This window comes from Felis catus, chromosome B1 (genome assembly GCF_018350175.1).
Source record: "Felis catus isolate Fca126 chromosome B1, F.catus_Fca126_mat1.0, whole genome shotgun sequence".
NCBI classification, from domain to species: Eukaryota; Metazoa; Chordata; class Mammalia; order Carnivora; family Felidae; genus Felis; species Felis catus.
The window spans coordinates 34,903,170-34,929,616 of NC_058371.1; the positions used below are offsets into that span (position 1 = coordinate 34,903,170).

The 26,447-nt window shown below is 53.5% G+C and overlaps 1 protein-coding gene and 1 long non-coding RNA gene across 4 annotated transcripts in view; one reads left to right on the forward strand and one right to left on the reverse strand.

Annotated features, from left to right (window-relative positions):
* The window catches only part of LOXL2 (lysyl oxidase like 2), a 92,081-nt gene that overhangs the window by 64,395 nt on the left and 1,239 nt on the right, over nucleotides 1-26,447 (forward strand). For both annotated transcript variants that reach the window (XM_045055385.1, XM_003984692.5), the window contains exons 7-13: nucleotides 2,546-2,697; nucleotides 9,237-9,404; nucleotides 11,488-11,650; nucleotides 16,537-16,780; nucleotides 22,651-22,766; nucleotides 23,906-24,042; nucleotides 25,889-26,000. In XM_045055385.1, coding sequence (XP_044911320.1) covers nucleotides 2,546-2,697; nucleotides 9,237-9,404; nucleotides 11,488-11,650; nucleotides 16,537-16,780; nucleotides 22,651-22,766; nucleotides 23,906-24,042; nucleotides 25,889-26,000 — 1,092 coding nt within the window. The remainder of the gene's footprint in view (nucleotides 1-2,545; nucleotides 2,698-9,236; nucleotides 9,405-11,487; nucleotides 11,651-16,536; nucleotides 16,781-22,650; nucleotides 22,767-23,905; nucleotides 24,043-25,888; nucleotides 26,001-26,447) is intronic.
* LOC123384818 lies at nucleotides 13,004-21,774 on the reverse strand. Of its 2 annotated transcripts, XR_006596467.1 has the most exons (3): nucleotides 19,243-21,774; nucleotides 18,074-18,176; nucleotides 13,004-13,034 (listed from the first exon to the last, which is right to left on the reverse strand). It is a non-coding gene; the product is annotated as an uncharacterized LOC123384818 (long non-coding RNA). The 2 variants fall into 2 exon arrangements; XR_006596466.1 differs by lacking the exon at nucleotides 13,004-13,034 and having other exon boundaries at nucleotides 17,882-18,176.

Sequence of the window (26,447 nt, forward strand, 5' to 3'; positions counted from 1 at the left end):
AGTGAACATGTGGTGTCATCATTGCCATTTTCGCCATCCTCCTCCTGACGGTCCTCAGGCAAGCCGGGCATCTGACTGATACTCGGGTCCGAGGTGGCTGCGTCTTTCTGTGTCCATCTCACTCCCTGAGCTGTGGCCCCTGCCTGCTTCAGGGGCCCTGTTTGGCACGTGTGGTGCGTCCCAGCCTCTCCAGTCCGAGTCCTTGGATGCTTCCAGCCATAGTCAGCAATGTGTTTTTATCAACTGTATAACATTCCAAGGAATTGAAAGCTTTATTGTTTATGAATTTCCAAGGAAAGGGAAACTTGGCTCTCACTTACTAATATGGGTTGTCCCAGAAGTTCATCTTGGCCTAGATACCAAGTGTCTCCAGAAACCTCCTCAACGGAAATGGGACACAGGCACGGCCTGTGGTCGGGGGCCCACCAGCCTAGCGGGAAGGCAGACAGGGAACAGAGAGCCACCTGAGTGCTCGATGGGAGGGGGGCCCAGCTTAGACAGAGATCAGAGAGGCTTCTCTAAGGAAGTGGCCAAAGCCGAGCCCTGAAGGATGAGCAAGCTGGTAAGGAGGGAGGAGGATGGGCCAGGCAGAGGGTCCAGGCAGGGGAAGAGGTCAGCTCAATCAAGCAGCCAAAGGAGGTGGCGGTGTGGCAGAGGTGGGAGGAGCAGGTGGAGCCAGACTGCGTAGGATGAACAGGGTGCTCGGGGACTATGGATTTCACCCTTCGATGCAGTGAGAAGCCATTCTGGGGACTTACGACGGGGAGTGACACGATTCAGTATGCATTAACAACCCTCTTGGGTTGTCTTGTGGCAAATATTTGGCAACGAGCAAGCAGGAGGGAGCCTGGAGACTGTTGCCTTTGTCCAAATGGACGATGACAGAGCAGGACGAGTGTTGCGCCGGCAGAAATGAAAAGCACCCAGAGTTAGGGAAGTGAGTAGAGTGTGGTGATGGATTCCTTGGCAACCACAGAGGAGGAGGCGGTACCAGAGGTGACCTCTGGGTTTTGGTGAGAACACCAGGCCAGATGGATACCACTTTGAGATGGAGAGGGCTGGTGGAGAAACAGACAGGAGTAGGTCCTTCTACTGGACACGGAAGTAAAGGGGACAAAACAGACGGCTCTTCCAAGAAGTTCACCCTGATGCAGATGAAACTGACAGGCCAGAGGGTGGGCTCAGGGGAGGGTGGTTGTAAGATGGGAAGTTTGAGTGAGCGCTGAGGGGCAGCACCCCAGTGAGAGGAGGATGGTGAATGGGGGCAGGAGAGAGAGGTGATCATAGGTGGGCAGGGACCAGTGTGGGAGTCCATGCAGCCCAGAACTCCTAGAAAGAACTAGACTTAGGGGAGCACCTCGGTGGCTCAGTTGGTTAAGCATCTGACTCAATCTCAGCTCAGGCCATGATCTCACAGTTCATGAGTTCAAGCCCCGAGTCAGGCTCTGTGCTGACAGCATGGAGCCTGCTTAGGATTCTCTCTCGCTCGCTCTCTGCCCCTCCTCTGTGCTCGCTCTCTCTCTCTCTCTCTCTCAAAATAAATAAAAATATTAAAAAAAAAAAAAAAGAACTGACTTTGATCCATGTTGATGGGCTAGGGCTAGACAGAGGGGAGGTAGCCCTGTGAGCTGAGTTGAGCCAGACTGGTCAGTTTGGGAATTCTCTCTCTCCTCTCTCCCCAACAGTAGGGGCCTCCCCTTGGTTATCTGGGTGCCTGTGAGAGAAGCTTCTCTGCATGTTCACCATAGGTCATTTACTGGATGGCCCCTCTCTGCCTTGGGGACACTGACATGGCCAGTGCCCAGGGAGCACTGGCAGTAGATGGGCTGGGGAGAGGAGAGAGGACAGGGACTCCCTACAGGCTCCCTGCGGGCCACTGTGTCCCTCCTCAACAAAGGGTAATGGCTCTTAGCAGGTGGCCTCTCCACACGGCTTCTTTGCTCTCCTGGGTCAATACTACCATCTTCCCTTCACTCCTGCTGGCCTCAGGACCTTATCTGTGTCCTACTATGAGGGGGAAGCTTCAGAGGCTTCTGAGTATTGGACTGTCTGCTGTGATTTTTGTGATTTCCCCACACTCTGTCCATACCTTTGTTTTCAAAACCCCCTTTTCCAACTCTGTTCAAATCATCCAGTTTGAGGGTGCCATCACTTTCCTGAGGGGACTCTGAATCTATAGGGATAGTCACCCCTGTAAGGTTCATAAATGCACAAGGTATTAAAGTTGAAGAGGGAACTTAGATGTCGTCTCTTCCAGTTTCTTTATTTAAGGAAGAAAACCTATTCAGAGAGGCTGAGTGGGTTGGTCAAGGTCACACAGGAAGTTAGTAAGCACATTTGATTTGCTTTTATGGGAGAAGTGAATCCTAAGACAAGAAGCAGGTCTCTCCAGGGAGAGGAGGCCTGGATCCTTGAGCTGATTATGGGATGTAGTTGGAAGTTTTGAGGATGGAGAAACACGTTCTTACTGGCTAAGACTTTCTTGCCCATTCCAGAAACTTTCCTCCGGAAGCTGTCAACAGCACGTGTTTATTTCCTCCCCCAGGGATAGGACCCATCCACCTCAATGAGATCGAGTGTACTGGGAATGAGAAGTCCATTATAGATTGCAAATTCAACGCTGAGTCTCAGGGCTGCAACCACGAGGAAGATGCTGGTGTGAGATGTAACATCCCTGCCATGGGCTTCCAGAAAAAGGTGAGGGGATTATGTTCTGTCTTGGTGACCAAGCCCCAGAGAGTATGAGTCAGGTAGCCTCATTCTGAAGGTTTCTAACATGAGGTGTTAGAGTGCTCTGATGATGAACTCAGAAAGGGCTTAGGCTCCACTGCTGTCACCATTAAGGACATTGTCACCTAGCATTTGTTAAATGGGCCAAGTGAGAAAACGTATGTATAAACACCGCTGTCCTTAGTGGCCCATGTCGGGCATCCACCGTGTGCCTCTCCCTGTGCTGGGACTAGACGTGTGGTGTGATCTCAGTGCAGTCCCTTCTGTACGGGACAAAGCCCCTGGGACACCCTTGGCATGGTCCGTAGCCAAGTACCCAGAGGAACTACATTGACAGCAGGCCTACAAATTACACAAATGTAAGCACAATATAGACGGTATTTGGGGACAGAAGACTGTATTTTGGTAACCAGAGGGAAATAAAGGGGAAACTTAACAGCATTATACCAGAGACGCACCCGTCCTTTCCTGAGATGGAGTCGCTAAAAACCTACGTCGTGTGGCTAGCATGGGTGATCTTTCCACAGGGGTAGCCAACAAGATGAATTCCTCTCGGGCTATCCAATCCTACAGAAAGGCCCAGTACATCCTGTTTACTGCTCTTCACTACGCCATGAACTTGTCTGGGTCCTGTGCATTATCTGCTATAAGGCCGGCGTGTTGGAAGGGTTTCTTTAGTGCTTATTTTATTTTATTTTTGTATTTTTTTTATTTTTTCAGAGAGAGAGAGAGAGAGAGAGAGCATGCAAGCCTGAGCGGGGGGGGGGGGGGGGGGAGCAGAGGGAGAGAGAGAAAGAAACTTTTTTATTTTTTATTTATTTTTTATCTTTGAGAGAGAATCTCAAGCAGACTCCGTGCTTAGGTTGGAGCTTGATAGGGGGCTCAATCCCATGACCCTGGGATCATAACCTGAGCCAAAATCAGGAGTCAGATGCTCAACCAGAGCTACCCAGGTGCTCCTTAAGCACTTATTTTGAAAACGAGCAAATGCGGGGATGCCTGGGTGGCTCAGTGGGTTAAGCCTCCGATTTTTGATCTTGGCTCAGGTCATGATCTCATGGTTCATGGATTCAGGCCCTGCACTAGGCTCTGTGCTAGCAGCACAGAGCCTGCTTAGGATTCTTTCTCTCTCTCTCTCTCCCTCTCTTTCTGCCCCTCCCCTGCTCATGTTCTCTCTCTCTCAAAATAAATAAGTAAACATTACAAAAAATAAAAATAAGTAAAAGTGAGCAAATGCAGACATATCAGGGTGCAGGATGGTTCCCCAGTTGGGTTCTTGCTTTGACAGTGATTCTTGACCTTGGCACCAGCATGCCAAAGACACTACTAAACTGGTCAGCCGCAGCATGTGTTGTGCAATTCACTGCCCAGTGGGGCCAAAACCGTGAACCCAACAGCGCTCAGCGAAGCCATGCATTTGCCTGTGGGCGAGCAGGAGCATGGGCCACAAGCCCACAGCCACGGGGAAGGCTCACCACCGCTAATTGTCTGGCAGCATTCCAAGATAGCCATAACAGGGCTATGAGAGGTAACATGCCACATGTCACGGTATGCTGTGGCACCATTCACTTTGGGCTGATTGGAGTTGGGTGGAGTGGGGTTTCCAACACAAATGGAAGACCTGGGCCAGAGAAAGTGATGTTTTCCAGATGCATTTTATGGTTGGTATGGCTGAGCCAGGCCGTGTGCTCGCTGATGCCAAAGGAGGCACCACATTCCCGGCACCAACGGCCTTAGTCTTGCACAGGCCCTCCAGGCTCCACCCGGTGCTCCCTGAGCTCAAGCATGCAGCGTGGGGGAGTTTTACACCTGGTTGCGATCCCCCAGAAAGGAGATGGGGACGGTCACCCGTGAAAGAAAGTCGTATGGGCTGTGCCGGTTGTCTCGGCGCAGCAGCGGGCCAGCCTTCCACGTGGCGTGGCGTGGGGCTCCCACGGCCGCCAGCAACAACGCCGGGCAGAGCAATCAGGATTCCCATGTTTTATCGCTGCGTTAGTTCTCTGGGGCTGCCATGACAAAATACCACAGACTGGGTGGCTTAGACAGTAAAAATTTATGTTCTCCCAGTCCTAGGGGCTAGAAATCCAAGATCAAAGTGCTGGCAGAGTTGGTTGCTCCCGAGGCCTCTCTCCTTGGCTTGCAGATGGCCGCCTTCCCTTTGTGTCCTCGTGTGGCCTCTGTGTCTGCATCCCTGGTGCCTCTTCCTCTTCTTATAAGGACACCAGTCGTATTGGACGAGGGCCCACCCTGATGACCTCATTTATTCTTCATTACCTCTTGAAACACACTCTCTCCAGATGCAGCCATATTAGGGGTTAGGGCTTTAGCACGTGAGTTTTAAAGGGGGACACAGTTCACAACACTCACTCCCTGGCTGATCCCTTATTTAATTTCTTTGACGCTTGAGTTTTCTCCTCTGAAAATAAGGGGGTCAGAGAGAGGATTTCCCTAGCTTCCCTTCCAACCCAGTGCATGAGGAAATTGACTTGTCTATTGAATGGCTAATAAAAAGCCACAAACTTGGAGCCCGGTAGCTTTGGTCATCCAACCACCGCAAAGCCTCATTCCCCTCCCTGCCGGGAGGGAGGAGCCAAGCTGAGGAGGCTGTGGGAGTGGCAGTGAGGTCACCAGGCGACCACCCTTGCTGACCTCCAATTCACCTCTGACCACCCTGTGGGGGGGAGGGGTGCAGGAAGGGGGGTTTGGCTGGCCTAGCCTGGTGGCAAGACCAAACCCGTGTATGGAATGTGAGTTGGAAAGTGCCCGCTCTGCCTTTCATGCTAACATCTGGGCCGGGTTACCTCGCCTCCTACCCCCTCACCTCCCCAAATGAGGTGTGGGACTGGTTCACCACAACCTTATCAAAACATGATGCAGCCCTGCCCTACTCCACTGGCTGGAAGTGTTTTGTTTTCCCTATTCATGCTCAGGGAGATGCGGCTCCCTTCTCTCAAACCCCATACTGCTGCCATCAAGAGCCAAGGGAATAGGAAAAGGGAAATGCCTGGGTTACTTTCAGAAACTCTGAGGAGGATTGACCTTCCCTGGTATCCTCACTGGGTGACGAGGTGGAAGGATGAGGGCCAGAGGCCCCTGGCTGACCCGAGGCCTCTTGGGGTTCCACCGGTCCTGGTGATGTCAGAGCACCTCTAGCTAGCAGGCCAGGCCGTTTCCAGAATGCTGGTGCCTAGGAGTGGGGCCCTGGGAATGGAGAGCAATGCCCTGGGCCATGTTAGAGCTTCATGGCTCGCCTCTTGCTCCCTCTGGTCTTCTCTGGAAAATGAGAAAAGGCCCCCAATGCATCTTGAAGTGCTTAGATTCCCTCCTGAGTAGTGGAAACCTGGTCCCTATCACCGAGGCTGCTCCAGGCCTTATCAGCCCTGGGGAATCACAGCAGCAGCTTGGAGAAGGGCTTCAAGGAGAGGCCCCCGCTCACCACTGGTGACCACATGAGTCAACCTGCAGCCACGGTCTTCAGCCAGAGCCTCCGAGACTTCCCTTGGCTTTCAAATGCAGGACAGAGATGCTGGCACATGGCCAGCCACCTTTGGGAGGGCTTCACAGACAGAGATGGACCAGGGAGAGCATCCTCTAGAACTAAAGGGAGCCCTGGACACAGGCCCTTTGCACTGGGGAGCCCCATTGCTCCCCGGGAGCAGGACAAAGTGTGAACAGGGGTCCTTCCAACTCCTCCGCCCTCACCCTTCACTGCTCTCCAGATGACAGAATGAAGTCCGTCTTCAGGAGGCAGTGGCCTGTGAAGGGGGCAGCCGGAGGCGCCACGTGTCCCCACTGCAGTCAGTAAGGCAGGGCACAGTCCACACGGAATCCAAAACCAGTAGTAAACCCGACTGAAAGTCATTCTGCTCTTTAACTTTACTGCCCGCCGACATCCTGAGACTCAGTGCTAAGCTGGTCCAGCGGAAGGGTGCACCCCTGCGGGCCTTCACCTCCCTGGGCTTGGTGGTGGGAGCTGGGCACCACACGGGGGGAGGGGAGGGATCTGGACGTCCCAGAGAGAAGGGAAGCTTACCTCCGGCTCCCAAAATCAGAGCCCACGTTGTGGGAGGGCTTGTCCCGAGGCCTAGATGCGGGGCCTGCAGTGCAGGCTCTATTGCCGTCCCCGGGGTCTGTCTGTCCTCACACACAGTGTCCAAAGGCCCATGGCCAGGCCAGGGGGCTGGCGACTCGGGACCAGGGGAGGAGGGAGACGGGATGTGCGTGAGGGGCTGGCAGATTGCTCCTTGTCAAGGCAGCAGTCGCTGAGAGGCGACCCGAGACGGGTTTCACAAGACCCCAAATTAGGTTTTTTGTATTCATTTATTTTGAGAAACAGAGAGTGTGAGCAAGCATGCGTGAGCAGGGGAGGAGCAGAGAGAGAGAGAGAGAGAGAGAGAATCCCAAGCAGGCTCTACGCCATCAGTACAGAGCCCAACATGGGGCTCGAACCCATGAACCATGAGATCATGATCTGAGCCAAAATCAGGATCAGACACCTAACCGACTGAACCACCCAGGCGCCCCTGAATTATCTCATTCTTTCATTCAACGAGCGTAGGACAGAGACTTAGCATCATGGCTGCCCTTGACTTGTCTGTTTGCCAGCTGACCTCATTGACTTTTGCAACCCCTAAGCCCATAATAAGAACTTAAGAACATACTTCATGCCCTAGAAGTTATGCTTGCTAAGAACTGGTGAGCCAATAGCCCAATGCACTGAGGGTTCCTGGAGGTGTCATGCCTTGTCCCAAAGGAATGAATTGCTAGATGTATAGAGGGAAGGAAGGTAAGGTGTGTGGATTAGGGGTTGCATTTTCAGGACGCTTCCCCAACCTCCAGATCTCTCTGCCTGCCCTCATGTAAATTGGTCCGTGCTTTCCGTCCATAAGACTGGTCACTTATTCATTCATTCCAGAAGTAGCGTTGGAGAACCTAACACTTGTGAGGTGCTCGCTTCGTTACTGCTCACACAGCAAACCACACAAGTACAACTCTGCCCTTCGGAGCCTATGTTCTGGCAGAGGAGACAGGCATTAAACCAATTGTAAGTTAGCTTAGTTCTAACTGTCATAAATGCCAAGAAGGAAGCGTGTGGGGAGCAATGGAATGTGTCTGTGGGCCCTGACCCTGCAGGCGAGAGAGGAGTGTCGTTGGGTATGGAATCGGAAAGACGGACAAGGATCAGCAAGGCAGAAGGGCATCTGTGTGCAGTGGGCTTCAGCGTGAGAGGTGTGACTTACTATGGGACTCGGTCAGGAGAGTTAGGTAGCCACAGAAGCTGAGAGAAGGCCCACATGCCTGGCGGTCGGAGAACAGGATGAGAGAGTGAGCAGTGGAGCATGGGAAGCCGCTGACGTGTTCTGAGCAGGGAAGTGACACGATTGGGTGGTCTTCAAAGACGACTCTGGCTTCTGCCTAGACAATAGGGCGATGAAGTCCAGAGCGGGGCAGGGAGGGGGGGCGGAGGTCTGGCAGGGGCAGGAGGTGATGGCGCCAGGGACAAGGGGGTCTGCACGGAGCTGGAGGGAAGCGATGGATTGGAAGGAGACTTTGGAGATAAAATCCACGGAGGAAGATTTTGACGGGATGTGGGGGAAGAAAGAGAGGGTGGGGTCGAGGATGGCTCCGAGATTTCTGGCGTGTATAACAGAGCAGATTCGGAATCAGCCAACTACAGCTTGCAGGCCAAACCTATCCCTCTGCCTGCTTTTGTAATTACGGTTGTACTGGAACACAGCCATACCCAGCCATTTACACATCTGCCGTGGCTGCTCTTGAGCTACGCGGCAGAGCTGAGCGGTTACGACACAGAGCATACGGCCCACAAAGCCTAAGATGCCACCTGGCCCTTTATAGAAGGGTTGCTGCCCCTGGAGTAGATGGTAGTGCCTTTTACTGAAATAGGGAGCGAGGGAGAGCTAGAGCACAGGCTTAGGTGGGGTCACAAAAGATGCCAGGGTCAGATTTGGGCCTTTGCAAGGTGCCAGGCGGAACTGTCAAATAGGCAGTTGGCTACAGTGTCTCGGAAGGGAGGTCTGGTGGAGAGGAGAGTGGGGGTGGAGGCCGATGAGATCGGGAGCTGGAACCAGGTGAGCAGAGGGTGTGATGATGACAAAGGGCCCAGGAAGGAGTCTTGCAGAATTCTAATATTTTAAGGCCTCTTGCACCCTCGCTAGTGTCTGATTCTAAGGGCAGCTCCTACAGGTAGTTTCATGGAGGGCAGCAGGGAGTAGAAACAGGTGCTGCTGTGGTGCTCAGTGGGGGTAAGTGCCTCTCCTCTGGCCACACAGGCTTCTAAGGTTCCAGGATGCCTGTGAGCGGGGACCTAATACGTAAGACCATGCTAGGCACGATAAGGGCGCACAGTAGGCTCTCAGTGATGCTGTCGAATCCAACTGTGTCCCAGGCAGGACCCCCTGGCTTGGGGAAATTGAGACTGGTGGCAATATGGTGGGCACCTCCCCTCTGTCTCCACCTGCTAACCATGCCTTTCTCTCTGTCCGCAGCTGCGCCTGAACGGGGGCCGGAACCCCTACGAGGGCCGGGTGGAGGTACTGGTGGAGAGGAACGGGTCCCTCGTATGGGGGACGGTGTGTGGTGAGAACTGGGGCATTGTGGAGGCCATGGTGGTCTGCCGGCAGCTGGGACTGGGCTTTGCCAGCAACGCCTTCCAGGTGAGAAGTCCCAGCCTCAGACCCTTCCATCTGATCCGGCCCTGCCCCTCTCAGTCAGCCCCTATTTTCCACAAACCTTCCCCAGCTACCCAGAAAGTAGAGAGCAAAGTGCCCTGGACTATGCGGGGGAAGGGGAGGTGGGTAGGAACCTCATCCTGGCCTCAGCTCTGCCCCTCACTGCCCTGAGTCCTTGGGCGAGTCATGCTCCCTTCTGGACTGTTTCCCCACTACAGAGTGAGGGGCTGGACTCTGGTTTCCAGGGTCCACTCAGCTCTGAGTGCTGGGAATCACCCTGGGCTGTGGACTGATTCTGGGGTGTCCTGATGTGCCTATGCAGCAGGAAATAACTCGGTCCTACGGGGCAGTGGCAACCACCCAGCCCAAGGCCCCAGATGCCTTAGCTCACTCCCTTGGAGGCCCCTCTGGCCAGACCATGTGTCCCAAGTGGTGTCATGCATTCTCCCCGTGATTGGCAGGTAAACCTCCAAGCCTTGTCCTGCATCTGTGCCCTCTTCCCTCCGGTCCCTTCCTTAAAGAGAGAGACTCAGATGAAGGTAGCTAAGCCCCTGCCCCTATTGGACGGCAGCAGAGGAAAGGCAGGAAGCTCTTTGGCTTAAAAAATCATTGACTTCTGTTCCCTATAGTGTGAGGGAACGTTGTCAGAAGGAGGCCAGGAGGAGGAGGAGCCAGAGATAGGAGGCTCAAGGTTTATTCCCAACTGTACCCCCACCAGCCTGCTGTATAATGGTCTAGGACAAAGCAGCCACTCTTCTGTGCCTCAGTTTGTCTCCCTGTGACATGGAATGACTAGGCTCAGGTCCTCAGTATCCTGGCTCCAAACACTTTCTCTCAGAAGAGGAAAATGGCTAGAGCCCCCGGCTTGCTTGGCCAACCCTGACTCCAGCTCCTGTGCCCAGGTGGCCCTGTCCCCCAGAACGGGATCACCTAGGGAGGGACTCGGGACAACTCCGCAGCCTTGCTGAGCCTGACTGCCTGCTTGCAGGCTGGCCGGGTCCAGGGCAGGAGCTGAGTCCTGAACAGAGACTGCCCTGTGGCTCCTCTCCCAGCATTCAGAAGGGACAGGCCTCTGATGCCACTGCCCACGCCCTCTGGGGTCCTGGCTTCCCATAGTGCCTCTGCTAATACTGCTTTGACCAGCCGAGGCACTCTCTGGGGCCCCAAAGGGGGCGGAAGAACAGTGTTCTCCAGCTACTTTTGTTCCTGGTCAGCTCATTCTTTTTTTTTTTTTTAATTTTTTTTTTTAACGTTTATTTATTTTTGAGACAGAGAGAGACAGAGCATGAATGGGGGAGGGTTAGAGAGAGAGGGAGACACAGAATCCGAAACAGGCTCCAGGCTCCGAGCTGTCAGCCCAGAGCCCGACGCGGGGCTCGAACTCACGGACCGCGAGATCGTGACCTGAGCCGAAGTCAGCCACTCAACCGACTGTGCCACCCAGGCGCCCCTGGTCACCTCATTCTTAAGACACCTGTGTGTCTGCAGGGTCATGCAGTGGGCCAGGATCTGCCACTGATTACACACCCTGTCCCCTCTCTAGGCCCCGGTGTTCTCTCTGGAGGATGAGGGGCGTTCTCTCGGTAAACAGAACCAATTGGATGTATGAATATTGAACTATCATGTGTGAATAGATCGCTTCTCTCCTGCCAATTCTGACCAACTGGCAGTGTCTCCTGGGAGCACTGTGTTGAGGATCCTGAGAGCACACTGGGTTTAGAGGAGAGAGTGCTGTCTGTGATTGACTAGTCATGTCTGCCCCGGGCGTGGGGCTGGGGAGCGAGCAGGGCATTCCTGACGCACAGTATTCAACTGCTGTTTGACCTGAGTCTTAGCTATGCCTTCCCCGAGGGGAGCAGTGGCAGAACCAGAGTTCGAGGGTCTCCCTCACTGCCACCAACAAAGTGCGTGACCTGGGTGAGTGACTGTTTGTGCCTCTGCTGTCTCCATCTGAAAAAATGGGGCTCATTTAGCTTTAGCTTGGGGATTTTTGTGAGGCCGAAAGTTGACAGAATATGAGACAGTGAATCCAAGGTGACCCACTTCCTGTTTCTTTTGTTTCATCCAGGAGACCTGGTATTGGCACGGAAATATCTTCGCCAACAAAGTGGTCATGAGTGGAGTGAAGTGCTCGGGAACGGAGCTGTCCCTGGCGCACTGCCGTCACGATGAGGATGTGACCTGCCCCCAGGGTGCGGTGCAGTATGGAGCTGGAGTCGCCTGCTCAGAAAGTGAGAGTCCCTGGGGGTCCTACCCCACCCTCCCCGCCAGGCTCCAAAGAGTCCCGCTGGTTATTCCTTGCAAGTTTCTGGGGCGTCTGCCCTGAGCGGTGCTAAAGAGGAAAGCAGAGATTAATTTTAAGTGAAAAGAGTCGGGGTGGGGGGAGGGGGGAGGAACTACCCCCTACCCACAGCCCCACAACTTGCCTGCTGACAGTGGAAAGACAAGCAGGAGGGAGGGACTTGGAGAGTCTGGGAGTCTTGGGTTCAAATGGCAGGGCCAGTGTAGATGAAGTGACTGAGAACTACGCATTCTTACCAGTTGACGAGGAAGAGCGCACCTTCCTTGGAGGATGTCTCTGAGGGCAGTAAAGCAGACGAAGCATATAGGAGGTGCTCTGTGCCTGTTGGCTTCCTTCCTTTCACCTTGCTTCAAAGGGCATCTCCCGTTTCACACCGTGGAGGCAACTTCCAGGTGACTCCCTGGGAATCCCAGAGAGCCTAAATACACAGAAGGAGAAACCCCGCCCACACTCAGAATGGCCCAGCTCATGAAGGCTCCCTTCTGTGCTGAGAGAGAGAGAGAGAGGCCTAGCCGTGCAGCTTTGCGGGCACACTGCTGTCCTGATGCCCAGACTCTGCCCTCCCCACCCCGGCCTTATAAAACCACACTTAGCCTTCTCCCTCGAGAACCTGGCAGGTGGCAGAGGCCCAGGATCTGGCCAGAGAACTTGAGATCAGACCCCACCCGCCATTTATTAGGTGACTTTGGCAAAGTTAGTTAACCACTATGATTTACAGTTGTTTTTTTCTGAGACACTGGAAATTAAATGTGACAATGAATACGTACACGTGCACAATAAACAATGATGCACGTCTTTTACCATCATGGAGAACCTGGGGAAGAGTAAACCTGAATTCAGTGAGCTTCGTCCGCCCATCGACCCCGTTAGACTCACTGACCCAAGCCTTGTAAGGTGGGACTGTCCACCCGGCATGAGCTTCTCTGGGCAGATAGCACAAGTTATTGCATCCTGTCTGAGGAGATCATCACCCTTGCCAGCCGCCCCCACCCCCGCCCCAGGAAGAACATCCTAGCAGAGAGAAAGCAGTCAGGAGCCTTTCCTTTGCTTCTTAATTTATTTTATTTTGTAATATACCATTATTGCCAAAAGGAAATTAAGATAATATGAACCTCAGTGAAAGGTAGCATGAGATAAAAGCAGATACAAAAGGAGTGCCTGGGTGGCTCAGTTGGTGAAGCGTCCGACTCTTGATTTCATGATCTCAGGGTCATGAGATCGAGCCTCATGTCAGGCTCCATGCTGACAGCACAGAGCCTGCTTGTGATTCTCTCTCTCCCTCTCTCTCTGCTCTTCCCACCATCCGCTTCTCTCTAAAAATAAATACAAACAAACATTTTAAAAAACAGCAAGAAAGTAGGGGTTGGCAAAAAGGTAGTGGCTCAAAATGGAACCAAGAGAGAGGTTAATAAAAAATTATAGTGTGGAGTCCTATACATTTACTCTTGGGAGGTCATAAAATTCACCATAAGCTTCCTAACAGCCAAAAAAGGAAGGAAACCTGGTCATTAATACCAGTATCCATGAAATAGAAACAAACCCATGAGATAGGAGCAATTCACTGTTCTAGTTTCCAAGATGGAAGGGAATTTCTCATGAAAATGGACAGTTATGAGATCAACGGTACTCTTGACATCCTCATGGCAGATGAGAAGTTTCATGGGGTCCTGAGAACCCCTCAAATTAGGCTAAAGGCATCACTCAGAGTGACTACAGGGAGGCAGTGCCATTTGGGCCGGGAACACAGCTCTTGGCTGATCTGGCTTAATGAATGTTATTCAGAGAGAGAAAGTATATTGTCCAGGCAACCCTTTGTAATTACTTTTTCTCATCCAACCTGTTACACCTGTATCTACAAGCCTTCTCCTCCTCACCCACCCCCCACATACAGTCCATTTCATTTTTACCTCTCCATGTTCTCTCGACTCCCTCTACCTCCTTCCACCCGACTGTCTCAGCCTGTGTCCAGATGACATTCTTCCATACTGCAGAGGCCCCTCAGCGGGATCCCCACAGCGACATGTGCCCCTCCGACCGCTCCCCCTCCCAGAAGCCGGAATCAATATTGGCCTCCCACTCATGCCTCTGTCCTGTCCAGACCCGTCCAAGCTTTCCCACAGCACTTAGGTGAGTGCAGGGACTTGCACAAGGCAGGTGTTGGCCCGGCTTCATTGTGGGCCACCCTCCATTCCCCCACCCCTCCTCAGTGTCCCAACCGCCCAGGCTTTGGTCCTCCTTCATGCCCCAGGGGCCTGGCACATGCAACTTGACATTGTAGAGATACTTTCTATAGTCCCCACTCATCCTCCAGGGAGCAACGAAAACATAACTGCCTCCGAGGAAATTCTTCCTGACCTCCTTCCCCAGACTGGGTCCCCCTGTCATAATTTCCAACACACCCATGTTTCTCCTATCTCTGGACACAACTGTAATTAAGTGATTAGTATGTGCTTCTGTCTTTCCTGCCACAGTGTAAGGTCTGCCCTGTTCAGCACTGTCCAGAGACAGTGCAGTGTTCGCTATAGTACTTGGTGGATGGGCAGATGAATTCATGCTTCAGATGAGTTTCCGGTGGACATTTCAGATGTTAGGGAGGTGAAGGCCCCCTTCTATGGAAGGTGCTAAGAGCGCGGTTCCCAGGCTGCCAGCAAACTGCAGATCATGTTAAGACATCTGAGCTGGGGTTAGGGCTGGCCTCCTCCCAGAAAGAGGAGAGAGCAATAGAGACCCATTTGCTCAGCTCAGAGGTAAGCAAAGGGGCTGTGGGTTGAGTACCGAGTAGGGTGCAGACAGCGAATAAGAGACTCATAACACCCTCTAATAAAAGCATGCCCAGAACACCCGGTACCGGGCATCCTGGTGTGTGCCCTCCAAGAGGAACTATTTCTCAGCAAATGAGGGCCTCCCGATGTATGTCTTCCACTCCCCAAACCACATCCCATTGGTGCTCCCCCTTCGTACCCTTCAGTTCCACATCCAAGCCCTGCAGATGGATTTGTTCTCCAGAGGGTGCCGCCCCATGCCGGAAATTGTGTCCTGAGAAGCTGCCGTGTTCCACGTGCAGCCGGGAGGCCGTGGGGAATGCTCCAGACTCTGGCAGACTTGAGGGAAGCAAAGCTCACAAGTGCACACCCACTTTAGACATTTACAAGCAACTTGATGGAAAACATAGGATGGGTCTGGTTGTACATCAGATACAATAATTTTGTGACTTGAAATGTACTAGAAATAGTCAATGGAATCCGACTTTTAAAGGGAAACTTACAGTTAACCCTTTTGTAAAGAAGCTAAACCTTCTAATAGAATTGCTTAGTGAGCAAACATGGACTGTATCCATTGGTAATTTTTTTTTAACACCTGCTGTGTGCTGTGTGCTGAGTAAATCGAGCTTTGTTTTACAAGAAATACCTGGGGGCACCTGGGTGACTCAGTCAGTTAAGCTTCCACCTTCAGCTCAGGTCATGATCTTGCAGTTCGTGAATTCAATTCCTGCATCGGGCTCTGTGCTGACAGCTCAGAGCCTAGAGCCTGCTTCAGATTCTGTGTCTCCCTCTCTCTCTGCCCTTCCCCTGCTTGCACTTGCTCACTTGCTCTCTCAAAAATAAACATTAAAAAAAAATTTTTTATATGAATTTAAAAAAAATAAAAGAAGTACCTGGGGGAAACCCTCATGTAGAGCAACAGTGTGAGTGGAAATTGAAAGAAGCCATTAAGAAGGTGATTTGGCAGGGGCACCTAGGTGGCTTGGTCAGTTAAGCATCTGACTTTGGCTTAGGTCATGATCTTGCAATTTGTGGGTTCAAGCCCCACGTCGGGCTCTGTGCTGACAGCTCAGAACGTAGAGCCTGCCTCAGATTCTCCCTGGATTGTGCTCTTTCTAAAAAGTAAATAAACATTTAAAAAAAAAAAAAAGATAATTTGGCAATATGCATCAGAGCCTTGAAAGCATATAGCCCTTCCTCCCAGCAGTTTCAATTATAGAAATATATTCTAGGGGCGCCTGGGTGGCTCAGTCGGTTAAGCGGCCGACTTCGGCTCAGGTCATGATCTCGCAGTCCGTGAGTTCGAGCCCCGCGTCGGGCTCTGTGCTGACCGCTCAGAGCCTGGAGCCTGTTTCAGATTCTGTGTTTCTCTCTCTCTCTGACCCTCCCCCATTCATGCTCTGTCTCTCTCTGTCTCAAAAATAAATAAACGTTAAAAAAAAAAAAAAGAAATATATTCTAAAGAAAAAACTGAAGTTAAATACAGATTTACTACAGGATGTTTAACTGTGCAAAAATGTCAAAGAACCAATGCATCTAAAAATATGAGTTAATAGGGCTATGAATTAAGTATTATATAGCTATGAAATGTATGTTGTAATGGATATTTGTTAACAAGGAAATACCTCAAGATATATTTTAAGGGAAACATGAGCAGACTGTAAGTCTACATACAATGTCACACATGTTGTAGACTGTATTTATCGATCCCAGAAGAATCAGACCAAGGTATGGATGGTGCTCTCCCTCAGGGAGGCACACGATCATTGCTGTTGTTTGTTGTTTATTATGGAAAATCTCCGGCCACCCAAAAGTAAAGAGAACAATATAATGAACCCTCATGTACCATCACCCAGACTGAACAGTTGCCAGCATTTTGCCCACCATTTTGCACCAATAACCACAGAGGCGTCCAAGAGGACTCTCAGAGAGGAATTGGGGGTGGCGTTCCTCAAGGAAAGTGACCTTGGGAGGCCATGAGCCAGTCCCAGATGGTGCTGGGGGCGGGGAGGGGTGTCGTGTCTTGTTTGAACATCGTGTCTGCCCTCCCTAGCTGCCCCTGACCTGGTCCTCAATGCGGAGATTGTCCAGCAGAGCACCTACCTGGAGGACCGTCCCATGTTCATGCTCCAATGCGCCATGGAGGAGAACTGCCTGTCAGCCTCGGCTGCCCAGACCGACCCCACCACAGGCTACCGCCGGCTTCTGCGCTTCTCCTCCCAGATCCACAACAATGGGCAGTCTGACTTCCGACCCAAGAATGGCCGCCATGCGTGGATCTGGCATGACTGCCACAGGTGAGCCCTCCTTGTTCATCGTTAGCATGTTACCCTGGCCCCCCACACTGCACTGGATGGGATTCAGAGTCACAGGGAGCCCTGGAGAGAGCTGACAGGCCACACATCCAGGAGGCAGAGTCTTCCTACACTGGAGGGGTCATTACAATGGCCTTCTACATTTATTCAGCCATTCTCCACTCTCAGCTGCCCCGGCCCACCCCCCCTTCCCTAAGCCCAGTCTCTTTCTTGCCTCCAATGCCTCTACTGTTAGGAACAAACTTTTTTTTTGAGGACCCGATGCCTCTCCATTGACCCTTTGGTCAATGGTTTTCAAATGCATCTACGGCAAGTTCACGATCTGTGGGGTGCTTGGGGGCTCTGCAGTTTTTAGACTGAGTTCATTCATCAATGTATTTTAAACATCTCGAGAAAGACGGTGGGTGTGGAGACAAGAGTTCTAGGCCCAGTAGTCGTGAGACCTGGTCTCTCAACCCAGCTGTGTCTGTAACCAGCTGCGCGATGTCAGGCCATCTGGGCTACATCACCGGGGACCTCCAGTGTCCCTGCCAGCCCTCAGTCTGTGGACTTGGTCCCAGTGTTGTAAGTCCTGCACCAGAACAGAGTGAAATCCTAGAGCCAGCCCTAGCTGGAGCCAACAGAAGCCACCCCATTCATCTCCTTGCCTTTTCTCTTTTTTTTTTTTCACTTTGCCTTGATTCTTACTCTAATCCAGGACCCACTGCCCCAGCTTGTTTGCATTTTCCTGCTGAGGCCTGAGTTGGGCAGGTAGAGGGAACAGAAGTGAGCACACTTTTGAAAATGAAGGGGCGGAGGCCCCTGCTGTGCACAGGGCAGCAGTGCCCCTCAGGGGTCCACGGCGAGCGCCCTCCTGTGCATCAGTGCTCTCTCGGCAGCACAGCTCTCGTCCTCGGTCCCTGCGTCTCACGGTGGGGCCCGTGGGCTTGGGCAGAGCCTGACCACTGCAGACCTTCCCATCAGAATCTGCATTTTGTCAGCGTCACCCGCTGATGTGCGCGTCTCACATCAGAGCCCGAGAAGCCCCAGCCCAGCTGATCAATCGCTAGGCGTCCTTCCAGCTCGAAAAGGAAGCAGGCACTGTGAGGGGCACAAGAACTGACGTTTATTGACCCCCTTCTAACTGCCAGGCACATGGAACCCTCATTTTCAAGGGTAAGGAGACAGAGGCTCAGTGTCTACATGACTTGCCCAGGGTAACACAAGAAGTCGCCCGGCAGGGACCCTCCACTCCCGGCTGTCTGACCCCAGGGCGTGGGCAAATCTTTCCGTTACCTCTGCTGAATCTTCATCAGAAAGCTACCCTTTTCCTGCTTTTTCCTGTCACAACTGATGGTCCGGTCACGTTCCAATAAGTCTTGGGATAGAGCTGTTCCATCTGTTTCAAAAAGAAAAGACTATGATAGAACTTAGGGTGTTGATTTTCCTTTATAATTATTATAAATTATGTTTTGAATGTCCCGACTAGCCAAAGAATTTTTGGTCTTTATATAGAAACATGCCAGCCTTCTGCAGGGTGGAAGTCAAAGAGTAAAATTAAAGTCATGACCATATTGGTGCCTGATTTCCTTTGGAGACTACGTGGTGGGAGCCCTGGGTCTGCGGGGGCTGATGTTGCTTATTATAAGTGGAACATAATTGCATCTCTGTCCCACACATGGCGGTCCACCCAGACATTACATGGCAGAAGTCTCCGTGGGACATATGCTTGCTCTCCGAGCAATGGTCTGTCCTCTAAGAATACACATGGCGACACCACGGAAGTGTTTCTTCTGATCTGGAGCCCCAGGCATTCCGATCTCTATGCCACCCCACCCCCTGATTTTCCTGTAGTCTATTTCATTTCTTTGCTTACAGTTGTTCCCATCAACGATTTGGGAGGGATGGGTGGAAAAAACATGCTGGCCAAGCATATGTCCCTCCAAGCCACCCCTTCCTGGTCCATAACTGAGAGCCTATGACCGTAAGATCTCAGGGAACATAAGAGGACACCCCTGCACCCTGGCCTCCAGAGCTCCAGGGGGCTTCGCCAGGCTCTGTAGGAGGACCTGTCAATAGGACTCCTGGCCCCATACCTCTGTTGGGTCCCTTTGAGAGTCTGATGAAAGCAGGCCCTCCCTCCACTCAAAACAAATTATTTCTGGAAGACTTAATACCCTATCTCAGCAGATTTACAGACCTCGGAGCCAAAGTTGAGAACCCTGGCTCAAATTAGTATGAATGGGGAAAACTATCACTCCCAATTTAATTGATGGTACAATGAGGAACAGAACTGTGTTCCTTGAAAGCCTTAAAATGAAACGTGAAGACTGACCCCCTTAGCACTTGCCTTGCCAATCAGACATAGGAAAAAATGCTCTGAGTTGTTCCCTCTCCTATGCATCATGCCCTTGGTTGATGATCCTGCCCTCCTGCCACTTGCGCCCCAGGGGGTGGAGCCACACCTCTTTGACACATCACATCACAGGTTCCACGGGGTCCAGACGAAGTTGAGCACAGAGCAGCTCTCCTCTGAGGCTTTCGCAGCTCAGGAAGCCCTGGAGAGGCGCCAGGAGCTGGCCGGTGGGGAGGTGGATGTCCAGCATGGGTGCCAGCCCAGCGAGTCAGGGACAGCCCGGCTACAAGGAGAGACTTTCATTCGCTCTGCCCTGCTTCTGCCGCATGCAGAGCAGGTCCCCATGTTGGATCCAAGCCCCACAGGTGCGATGTGGCCCCTGTGAGCCCATGTTAGGCCCTCGTCGCATCCGTAGGGCTTTGGCCTGGCCAGAGGGCTCCTCCTCACACATGGGGAAGCAGGGTGGAAGGGTGGAAGGCCCCCGCCCTTCATGATAGCACCTCCTGAGACTGGAGCACACCCCCAGTTTTCTCTGCAGTGGGGACAGAGCACTGTCCCAGCCGCAGCTGAGCACCAGCCAGGACTGTCCATTCTATGACATGTGGCTGGTATGGGACAGGATGAAGAGTGAGTGACAGCATCTCCTCTACAGTGCGCACGGACTCCCTGATGCAGAGTTTTATTTGGGCCCCCAACAACCTAGGATGACAAGGGATATACCCAAACCCGCCATCTTCCTCCAGACCAGCCTTGTGGGTCGTCCACATACTCATCAGCTCCTTCTTCCCCTGGTACCATGTCTTAGGATACCGAGCTCTGGAGTCTTGTGCTAGAGGCCATCCTTCCTTTTATCCAGATTACAATGACTTCGACCAAGTGTCAGGTTATGCTCTCTCTTCTTAGGTTCTGGAATTTCTTTCCACGTTAGAGTTTCCCTAGGTCTACCCCATGGATCAGGCGTCCTCTTAAGGCTTGCAAAAATCAGGACACCTCAGCCTGGAAAGAGGAAGTATACCCTCATCACGAGGACATGTCCGTCCGTCTTCCTGGTAGCCCCATCTAGATCTCCTGGGGTGCGTAGTTGGGGGGTACCCCTGGCCTCCACAGCCAGCCGGCGGGGAGGAGGACGTGGCCCCGGGGTCAGGTCCACACCTGTCCCGGAGATAAAGCACCGGAGCTCCAGGACTGCAGCTAGCTGGGATCAAGAAGCTCCGAACCAGCTGTTCCCTCCTAGTGTTCGCAGGGGAAAAACTGAAGAGCTAGGGAAGACTTAAATCAAGCGTGCAGGAAGCAGGGGGAGCGGGAGAAGGTCAGCCTTACAACAGTCCATCTGTGGCCTCCGTCTGAATTTTGTTTAGACAACGGAACATAAACCTATTTCTCTTCAGTCTTTCCAGCCGGTAAACATGGCAACATAAACCCCTCTCTGAAAGATGCAGACATGTTTTAGGCAATGAGTCAGACCTCATGTCTCATCCTGCTCCTGCAAGCAGCCAAAATAGACTCGTTCAAAGTCATCACTTCCACTTGCCACAAAATGCGTCCTTGTGAATGTTCTCGGGGGGCCCCTGGCCCAGCATCGCTTTACCCAGAAGCATCAGCGACCTGGGAAAAGCCCAGCTTAGGAACTCCTGACATTTTTAGCACAAGCAAACACAGGAGGAAGGGGGAAAGAGCCTTTAATTTCCTCTCAGAAAACCGATCCTTTTCATTCCTCTCTTGCCTCTGTCCTGACTGCAGTACTCCGGCGGAGGGAGCCTGAGGCCGGCCCCGTGAGACCTGGGGGGTGAGGAAGCCTGGGAATGGTAGTGGGAATAGTGGTGGTGGTGACGAAACTACTACTCCTGGCACTACTGCGGGCCGGAGAAACAAGAGAGAGCCGACAGGTGCCGAGTGCCGCTCTGTTACAAGCCCCGCGTGAGGTTTTTCTGCAGTTTCTCTGATTCAGTCCTTCCAGGAGCCCTGAGAGTGGGTCCTGTTATCATTCCCACTTTCCTGAGGAAGAGGCTCAGGTCGTGCCTAAACACAACCAGGCATTCTCCCTGTGCCTTGGGTGCCTTGAACTTCTGTCTCCCCGTTTGCCCCGTGTCCCTGCAGTGGCAGCGACGAGTGTGTTCAAGTAGTTGCAGACGCCTGTGATGCTCGCATGGCAGCTTAGGATGGGCCTGGCCAGCAGAGCGCCTCAGGGAGGCCCCTGCCCGCAAGAGGCAGCCATGTTCCCCTTGTTTGGTCTGACCCAAATGCACCACCTTCCAAGAATCTGCATCTGTTCTCAATCCCTCCCAGGCCAAGAGATGGGACCCTGTTATGTAAACGGTGCGCGGGGCTAGAGCAGCTGGGTCACACAAGCTCTCCGGCCTCTCTTCCGGGGCCCACGAGGACGCGGCTGCCATGCTCTGCTCCTTCCCAAGGGCCTGAGAAGCCCTCTCTCCCCCTTTTTGTGCCAGGAGCAGAGTCCTGTCGCTCACTCCCTAGCTGGTGCCAGGGAGGCTGAGGCCTCGCTGCGTCCTAGTCCCACTTCCTGCCTGACACTGGGCTGTGTGAGGGGCTGGTCCAGACACCCCGCTGCTCTTCCTGCCTCTCCCCCTTCCTCCACGTGCCCTCCCCTTTCTGTTCTTTCCCTCCCCACCAAATTCCCACTTAAAAAAGTTTTCAGGGGCACCTGGGTGGCTCAGTCGGTTAAGCGTCTGACTTCGGTTCAGGTCATGATCCCGCGGTTCGTGGGTTCGAGCCTTGCGTCAGGCTCTCTGCTGACAGCTCAGAGCCTGGAGCCTGCTTTGGGTTCTGTGTCTCCCTCTCTCTGCTCCTCCCCTGCTCACGCTCTGTCTCTCTCAAATAAATAAATGTAAAAAAAAAAAAAAAAAAAAGTTAAAGTTTTCAAAAGACATCACTTTTATCAGTCTGCGGTAAGCATACCAAATAGGAATGGGCTGGGAGAGCCACGTTCGTGCCCCGGAGGATTATGAAAAACACCTATTAAAGATAATTAATTTTTAAAGTTTATTTATTTTGAGGGAGAGAGAGTGCACGTGCACAAGCAGGGGAGGGGCAGAGAGAAGGAGAGAGGGAGAGGGAGAGGGAGAGAGAGAGAAAGAGAATATCCCAAGCAGGGTCCGCTGTCGGCGCAGAGCCCAATGTGGGGCTCAAACTCAGAACCGTGAGATCACGACCTGAGCCGAAATCAAGAGTCGGACGCTTAACCCACTGAGCCCCCCAGAAGCCTCTAGATAGCTTAGTTTATTGAGCGTATGGTATCCCAGGCGCGGTGCTCACCCCTTCACCTCGCTAACCCCCACAGTACCTCCTGCATTCCCTACATTGTTATCCCCCTTCAGCTGGTGACAGCCGGGGCCGGGCCAGAGCGTGGCCGCTGGAGCCCCATGGTTAGCGGTTAGCGGCCTCTGCTTCTGCCCTCCCCGCCCTCAGGCCCTGTCCCCGCTCGGACCGCGCTGCTGGCTCCAGCTGCAGGCGGCAGCTCCTCCAGTCACTGACCCGCGGGCCCTCTCTCTCGCTTCAGGCACTACCACAGCATGGAAGTGTTCACCCACTATGACCTCTTGAACCTCAATGGTACCAAGGTGGCAGAGGGCCACAAAGCCAGCTTCTGCCTGGAGGACACAGAATGCGAAGGAGGTATCTTTGTGTGTGGGGGGGGGGGGTAGGGGGGGCTTCAGAGGGGCTCAGATGCCCCCACCTGTCCTGGATCCAGGCCTGATGCTGGACTCTGTCCCGCTGGCCACTGCTGACTCTCCCCGTGACCCTTCTCTAGCCAGGGCCTTCCATGGCCCCAGCTCTGTGGGCAAGGCCTGGCTATGAAGGAGCCCCCAGAGTTATGCTGATGGGCACGGGTGGGTCCACACGGTCCCCTGGGTAAGGCCCAAACCTGGCACGTGGTCCCCTCTCCCTCTGGCTGCCTCAGCCTTTCTCCCTGTGTCCCAGCACCGGGTACCCCTGCCCCACAGGCTCATGCTCTCCGAGTCCAAGCCCAAAAGACCCACCTCTGAGGTTCCTGGACTCTCTCGACTCCCCCAGACAGAGGCAGCTCTCTGCCCACACCCCTAGCAGGCCATTACGGTTGCACTGTGATCACCTGTGGGCATGCCTGCCGTCCGGACCTGACTGGGCCTCAAGGGAGACACAGTGATTCCTCTCCATATACCCAGTGCTCCGAGTAGTGCCCAGACATGGTAGCCTCTCAATAAATGTGTCAAGGACATGCCATGCCAGGAAATCACACACACAGATGGGTTTTTGAGCACCTACTACGTGCCCGGCAACCAGCTGACCCACTAAGGGTCGGATTCACAAACCAGACCTGGGCCCACATCCAAGTGCTGATTGTCCAGAGGGTGGCAAGATGACCGCCACATTAAGCTAAACAATCAGCGCCAGAACGATCCCAGATAAGCATTCACTCCATTCCCAGGCTAGTGGAAACGCCAGAGTGGCCAGGGGAGGCTTCGTGGAACAGGAGGTGCCAGGCTGGGCCTAAAGGGGCGGGTGGGATGTGGGAATCAAGGCAAGGATTCCAATGAAATGAGAACGGATGAGAAGCCCGCACAGTGGGGAGATGGGATGCCAAGCCCAGAAGCAGCAGAGTTCTGAGGACTCGGGGGACGGGAGAGATTTGCTGAGTGTGGGCTTTGGGAACGTCACCCACCCAGCAGGCCTTCTTGGGGCTCTTTGGGGGAAGGGCAGCTGGGAGGGCAAGTAGTTCAGGCAGTGGGGCCAGGGTGCATGGTGACCGGGCTTCCCTCTGCCCCCGCCTGCAGACATCCAGAAGAATTATGAGTGTGCCAACTTCGGCGAGCAGGGCATCACCATGGGCTGCTGGGACATGTATCGCCATGACATCGACTGCCAGTGGGTTGACATCACCGATGTACCCCCTGGAGATTACCTGTTCCAGGTGAGGGGCACAGGAGGGGGTTTCAGCCCCTGCTGAGGGGAGGAGCGGCCTTCTCCCCAGTGACGGGGGAGGCAGCCCCCTTGGTGGCGGTGTCCAAACACAGAACACGTGCAGGGAGGCACACAAAGCCCTTGGGGAGCTGCCAGGCCCCTGAGACGTCGCGTTAACACTTGCGAATCAAAGCGCGTGCACGTAGCCAGGTTTGGTCTTCAGGCTGAGAATTTGTTCCACAGACTCTAAGGCAACCCTCATCCGTGGTGTCCTCTGACACAGACTGTCACCTCCCCCCCACCCCTCCCGTGCCCTCACCCTCCCCTGTCTGTGCTGTCGAGGCTGGAAGTAAGCTCAGGAGGAGCCATTCACTCGCAAGCGTCTGTGACTTGCCTCTCCCAGAAAAGGTGACCTCCCGAAAGGGTCTGCAGAGGGGACTATGCTGCTGCCTTCCTGCAGACACAGCGGCATGCTCCAGCCGTGCCCCTGGCATGGGAGCAGGGGCACCACATTCCCGGCATCGCCCTCTCTGGAGCACAGGTGCGCTCCGGCCCGCAGAACTCCCTGGCGCTCTGGCACGTTCCTACACCGCCACCCGTCTAGGTCTCGAGCTCACCCTGCTGGGTGGCAAAGTGGGTGACCAGAAATGTGTCATTCTGCCTTGAAAACTTTCCCAAGGGGCATTCAGCCAGCCCAGAGCCCAGCCCGTGGTCCCCACCCTGGAGACAGCCCTGGGAAGAACCAACACCTGCACAGAAGTGACCACAGAGGGGCTTTGAAAGTTTTCCTGTGCAGTTTCAGAGGCTGGAAATCAGACAGCCAAGCACTTTTCCACCCCCAAACCCAAAACCGCAGACTTGGAGAGGCCCAGCCAAAGAGCAGAGTGCTCTTTATTTTAAAAAATGAATATCCATGTCTCTGTGCACGTACACTGTGCCCAGGGTTTTGTGTTTGAGGTTTGCTACCACTTTGCTGGGTGAACGTGTATTCTCGTGTGTCCTGACAAATGCCACCTATTTAATAACTAGGGCTCGTTGAAGATTGATGCCAGGCCTGGCCGTGCCTAAACCCTGTGAATGAATGCAATTCCCCCAATGAAGGCCTTTACTACTACCCTCATTTTACAGCCAGGCAAACCCAGGTCACATCAACTCTGTATCCGTGTTCCTGACCCCTGACGACACAATTAGCAAGTTAACTTACTGGGAGCGTTTGTGCCTCTGATTAATGGAAAAGAATATTTCCCTTGGGACAGACATGGAACTTTAGATGTGTGATAGCCCTGGCCTGGGATTCACTGGCCCTCTCCATTCCCACATGGACCTAAGAGCAGACCTCAGTAATGCTGCCAAAGGCGGGAGAGAGCCAGGGAAGGAGGACGTGCCTTCCAGGCAGAAGGGCCTGCAGGAAAGGCTCAGAGGCAGGGACGTGTGTGAAGTCACACCTCCAGGAGCACACAGCCTGGTCCTTGTCCCATCCCATCTCAGCACATCCTGCTCCCCAGCTCCCTTCTAGTTCCTATCAACAGCCCGTTCTGTGGCCTCCCTGGGCCCCCATCCCTGCCTCTACTAATCTCAAACCTCCCAGGGCACCCAGGAGAGGGTAACCCCTTTTTGAAGGCCGACTTATGGGAGGGTGTATGTGTGTGAATCACAGAGAGGCAGACAGAGGTGCACATTCTCACTCCTCCCAGCCTTGACCCCTCATCTCTGGCTAGTCCTGCCCCGGGGCTGCTCTTGGAACAGGAGGTCGCCCCGACTCTGGAGGCAGGGCTGGTCTCAGTAGAGCCTGGGCCTGGGGTGAAGTGTGACCAGGGCAGGACTCAGCAGCGCCCTCTGACCTGACTCGCCCCCAGGTTGTCATTAACCCCAACTACGAGGTTGCGGAGTCTGACTACACCAACAACATCATGAAGTGCAGGACCCGCTACGACGGCCACCGCATCTGGATGTACAACTGCCACATAGGTAAGGTCCCTGGGCACTGGTGGGGGAGCACGGCACACCCAGAGCTGCCCCCAGGCCTGCCAGCCCCCCGCAGCACCCCCTCCAGGAGACAGGCGAGAGCTGCCCTTTGTCGAGGAATCAGAGCAGCTTCCTTATTCGGGTAACGAGCGTGGGGAATGGAGCCAGCCTCCCATTTCCACGCACAGGAAGGAAGCTGTAGACACATAAGGCCTGGACAGAGGCTGGGTTTTTGCAGCCAGCTCTGGCCGGGGAAGGAGGGAGGCACGGCACCGGGCTTGGAGCTGAGGCCATCTCATTACGCATGTGACCTCAAACATGTGGGCGTCAGCAATTTGCGGGTTCTGTGTATCATTTTCCTCTGTTGAGAACCAGAGGCTAGTCAAGCACTGTGGCGTCTGGTGGCCAACGAAGAAACTTATCCTCGCACTACACACACTGGGGAACAAG